We start from the raw sequence: 5,198 nt of genomic DNA, 5'->3' as shown, positions 1-5,198 counted from the left end.
GTCCTCTGTACTTGTCCTGCAGTGACACAGCCAGGTCACCGTCCTCTGTATTTTTCCTGCAGTGACACAGCCAGGTCACTGTCCTCCATAACTGCCCTGCAGTGACACGGCCAGGTCACTGTCCTCCATACTTGTCCTGCAGTGACACAGCCAGGTCACTGAATTCCATAACTGCCCTGCAGTGACACCACTAAGTCACTGTCCTTGGAGCATGTGTACAGAAGTACTTCACATGCTGTATCTCATCATGCTGACAGTACAAGAGGGCTAGGTTGGTCTAATGTTCACAGCAGGGGCAGGTTAAAGGAGTGGGGGTCACTCAGAGTAGACTGAAATAGAGCAATGGCCTGACAAGACAAAGGGTGCACCACGTCCACACCAGCCCATGCACACGTAGTCACGTACACCCATGTGGACGGCTCACATGTGTTTGTGTGCATCCATGCACAGACCAAAGGCTAGAGGCATGCACAGATAGTCCAGGGTCACAGGGCTCCTAAACACAGGGCCCATGCAGAACCCAGACAGCTCCTTAACACTGAGACCACCACCCAGAAGTATCCAGAAGAGGCAGCTGCCATGAGGGAGGGGCTCCCTGTCCCTCTTCTAGACTGGAGTTCTGCTAGCCAGGACTGGGGTGCAAGGGGGTGCGTTTCATGCCATTCACACTCAGGACTAGGGCTGAGGGCAATTTCTCACACAACACTGGTACCGTGAGGGGAACCATGGCTTCACACGCTAACCTGTCTGGTGGAGTAAGCCCAGGGGGTCTGTCAGTCACAGAACACCCCAGGCACCACTCACTGCAAGTTCCCAGGCTGGCCTCACGGCAGAAACCAGAGTGTCCGTGCCCAGCTGAGGGAAGGACAACAATTTGAGCATACATTCCTCAAGTGTGGGGACTAGGGCAGTGCCTCCCACTTCTGTAACCGATTAGCCTGGTCGTTCAGGATGTGGCCTATGCGAACACAGAGTAAGGTGAAGGGCTGTCCATGTACTGCCTGCAAGTGAGGCTGCCCACCGCCAGCCTGTGAGGACCCTGCCTGTCCAGGTCTGCGGGCCACTACAGTAAGGCCTCTGCACAGCCAGGGCCCGAGTCTCTGATGTAAAGTCTTACTGGGACACTGATGGGCTCTGCCAGGCCCCTGCTCTTCTGCTGCTCCTGGTCCCTTGACCTCCCAAATCAAGTCTCCCTCTGCTGGCAGGTAAACATAGGGAGAGGTAGCTTGACCTATGACACCCTGAAACCCACATAGGTCTAGGAGCACACAGCTTTTGGAATCCCACACATATGTGACCACAGGGCTTACAACGCTTCAGTCTGGGGCAGTAAAGAAGAAGAGCAAAGCCAGGGAGCCTTAGCTAGCACTCACCTCGCCCAGGTGTGAGTCTCCAAGGGGCCCTTTGGTCTCAGTGTGTGCAATGATGACCTTTACCCCGGGAAGGATCTGGAAGAAGAGAGCTGTTAAAGGTCCTCATTGGAGAAAATAAATAATACAAGACTCCTGGTGCAGTGGTGGTGGGAACAAAGCTTCCCTTGGAAACCAGTCCAAGGACTGACATGCTCACAGCAGGCTGCAAAGTTAAAAAGCCACTCCAAACCTAACTTCAAAAATTTTTTTAAAAAGAGAGATGAAAAGATGATAGAAATAAATTGTAGCCAGACGCCAGTGGCCTATAACTCCTAGCTACTCAACAGGCTGAGATTTGAGGAGCACGTTTCAAAGCCAACCCAGACAGAAAAGTCTCTTTATCTCTAATGAACTACTCAGAAAAATCCGAAAGTGGCACTATGGCTCAAATGGTAGAGCAGTAGCCTTGAACACAGAGAGGCTCCAAGACAGAGTCCTGGCCCTGAGTTCAAGCCCCAGGACCATAAAAAAGAAAGAAGTTGTGAATCTGAACAAAATAGCCCTAGTTCTTGCAAACACGGGCTGTCTTTCTTTGTTGGGAGGGGAGGGGAGTATTCTGGTTTAGCCTGCTGACCCTGGGCGACTACTAAGGCAGAGGACCCTCTGCCACCACCAGTAGGCAGCCAGTCTTGTGGGAGGGTCAAGTCTGTTAACTGGGTTGAGCCTCCTCCTTCCCCAGGGTCCTGCCTATTCAGAAGGCCTGCACTGTGACTATATACTGACTAATGCAGCCTGGGTGGAGGCTGTGTCACTGTGCATGCTCCCACGTCCAGACCCAGTGACTCTTGGGCTCAAGATAGATCACCTGCTGCACAATCTTGGCTATGTACTGCATCTCAGTCTCACCAGTATGAAACAGGGCAATGACAGTGTGGACCTCCTGCAGATGGAACAGGGACCAGGGACCACGAGAAGGGATGTGCCTGTGGTGGGCCCCAGGCCCTTCTTTGCTCTGTCCTGTCCTGCTAGCGCTGTCCCGTCTCCCAGAATGCAACTGGAACTCCTACCCTGTCCCCTTGTGGCTCATCTTAACCCTAAAGTCAAATCTCAATTTATCAGCAACACAGTAGAGGGAGGGAAAAGAAACAACGAAGGGGTAAAACCATTACAGTACAGCCACACATAGCAACATGGGAGCAGGTACTGAGGAGACTCTGAGAATTGTCACACAGAGAAACATGCAAAGTTGACACAAAGGACTGCAACATCGTGCATGAACTCCAGCTCAGAAGGAGCCCAGAGTCTCAGCTCTTCACACAAATGGACCACTACTCTCTGGACCACATCTGATCTGGCTCTCAGATGGTCTGTTTCTCAAAGCGACTGCAAGATGTGGACAGGGAACGTGAGCTTGGTGAGACTCTGCCCCTTCCTATGCTCATCTGTCCCTCAGCTCTAGCACAGCCTACTGGCCTCCCAGTAGCTCCCACCTGGGCCCTGCCACAGTACCCAGGAGGATCTGCGTGCTTGGGACTAGCTCTTGGGTCCCCAGCCATACTAGGACATGCTGCCTACCCCTCCATAACCTGTCAATCTCAATCTTCTTAGCCATCCTTTTGAACTTTTTCTGGTTCCAAGGATGCCTGGTCCCCTGAGCCTATATCTGCTGATCCCTTTGAACAGCTCTGGGTTTTTTGTTATGTGCCTGTCCTCTTGGGCTTGAATTCAGGGCCTGGGCACCATCCCTGATACATATGTATGTGTGTGTGTGTGTGTGTGTGTGTGTGTGTGTGTATACACACACACACATACATATATATATATATATATGTGCTATGTGTATGTGTATGTGCGTATATATTGCTTGAGGTTAACATTCTACGACTTGAGCCATAGCTCCACCTCTGGCTTTTGGCGATTAGAGATAAGAGTCTCACATACTTTCTACTTTCTTGCCTGGGCTGGCTTCCTGAGTAGCTAGGATTACAGGTGTGAGTCACCAGCGCCAGGCTCAGCAGCTCAGTTTTAACCTGAGCACCCTTAAGCTGTCTCATAGCGCCGCCCATTCTTCCCCATTCCAGAATCAATCCTTGCAGTGAGCCATGAAGAAGCCTCTTCTTTGCTGCCACCTTGACCTAGGGCATGAGCTCCCCGTCCTCGGTCCCGGGACAGCCACCGCTGTGACTGGAAGCTGAAGGGAGGGCTTACCCTTACTCCTCAAGCTGTCTCCTCCACTATGGCCTGCAGGTGTCTCCCTTAGGACCTGGGCTGTGGGGGAGCTGGGCGCCTGTGACGGCTCTGTGTGAATGCAGGCCAGCCAGCGGCCGGTCTCCCTGCAGTCTCCCACCCCCTGGCGCAGCAGCAGCTCCTCTGCTCCCACCCTCGAGCGCTCCCTCTATTGAGATCCATGTGTTCCCAACTTAGACTGGCTTCACTCTCGGTGCCTGCAGTGAGGAGGAAAGTGCAGCCTCCCAGCCATGCCAGAGGCCAGCCAACATGTACACCAGGAGCGCATGGCCACAACTGCCCACCAGGGGGTGCTGGCGATGGGACTGGCAAGCTGGAAGCATAGGAATCCTGCGTGCTACCTTTCCAGACTCCATCAACGGCAGACTGTGCGGAGAACCCCGTTCCACCAAACGAACCCTGGAATTGCAGGGGAAGATTTCAAAATAGAATTCACTTACACAGACAGTAATTCCCATTAAAAAAAAAAAGCCAAGCAACTCATAAGGTGATGAGAGGCTCTAGGGTAATCTGTTGCCATAAAGCATCTTAGGCAACAGTCTGGGTGCTGAGTTACCGATGGCCCTGGTCCCAGGGCTACTTCCCGTCCACCCTATGCTCATGGTGGGCGCTGTGCTGTGGGCCTGCTCAGGGGACCCAGCCAGTGAGCCGTACCAACTGTTTGCAGTGTAGCAACGTGTGAGGATCAAAAATAGCTTTCAAGCTTTCCATCAAGGAAGGACCCTGAACATACACATGGAAGGCCAGCAACACATACCAGGACCCAGAACATGTTTCTGATGTGAAAACTAAAGCAGATGCTAAACAAGAAAGTTCAGGTAAGAAAGTTCTTGTCGTTAGCTAGTTTTCCTGTCCCATGAAAGGCAACTATCTAATGTATGGTCGCTCCTATTACCTGCAGCACTGTGTGGATTAAATACAAAGAGTGTTTGAGGCAGAGGCAGAAGTCCGTCTCTCCCACAGCCTGAGTAAGCCCACAGTGCTGACCCTGGTCTCAGTACACACGTCCCCAACTCAGCCAGACATCTACTGACACCTGGGCCTCTGGAGCCCAACACGGCCAGCTGTTCACTAGTGCATTGGGCCTTGAGATACATTCAGGGCACACACAGCCTGTGTCACTTTGCTCCAAAGAGGCAGGCAAGGAGAGGGGCATTACCTGTCGTGGCGTAGGGCCCGCATGTCCACGTAGACAGTTGTGGGGTCTGGGCCAGCTGTGCCCTGCAAGAATATCAGAAGAACTTCCTTCAGGACCCTCACGGCCTCAGCTCCTGGGCAGGGGTGGCGTGAGGGCTGCCAACATGGGCAGCTCTGCTTCTTGCAGCCAGACTATCCCAGAGCGCAGGGTCCTGGACATCCACCCATATATCTACATGGCTTGACAATTAGGAGTGACACATGCAATAATACTGAATGGCAACGTCAGGTCACATGATTTTCATGTCAGCTCTACCAATTTCCTATCCCACTGGTCTACCGATATGAGGGAAGCCTCAGGGCGGCCGGGGACATTTCCACTGGCACTGACCAGGGACAGCACAGGGGAGGGTCCACTCATGGGGACATTTCCACTGGCACTGACCAGGGACAGCACAGGGG

General features: G+C 52.8%; 1 protein-coding gene across 1 annotated transcript in view; it reads right to left on the bottom strand.

Moving 5' to 3' along the window:
• The window catches only part of Dip2a (DIP2 disco-interacting protein 2 homolog A (Drosophila)), a 118,169-nt gene that overhangs the window by 6,672 nt on the left and 106,299 nt on the right, over nucleotides 1-5,198 (bottom strand). The window contains exons 32-34 of the mRNA XM_013032906.1: nucleotides 4,759-4,820; nucleotides 3,941-3,998; nucleotides 1,374-1,448 (exon numbers count right to left, since the gene is read on the bottom strand). Of these exons, the coding sequence (XP_012888360.1) occupies nucleotides 1,374-1,448; nucleotides 3,941-3,998; nucleotides 4,759-4,820 (195 nt within the window). The remainder of the gene's footprint in view (nucleotides 1-1,373; nucleotides 1,449-3,940; nucleotides 3,999-4,758; nucleotides 4,821-5,198) is intronic.

The sequence above is a fragment of the Dipodomys ordii genome, unplaced genomic scaffold (assembly GCF_000151885.1).
Source record: "Dipodomys ordii isolate 6190 unplaced genomic scaffold, Dord_2.0 Scaffold159, whole genome shotgun sequence".
NCBI classification, from domain to species: domain Eukaryota; kingdom Metazoa; phylum Chordata; class Mammalia; order Rodentia; family Heteromyidae; genus Dipodomys; species Dipodomys ordii.
This window is presented reverse-complemented; position numbering and strand designations above follow the sequence as displayed.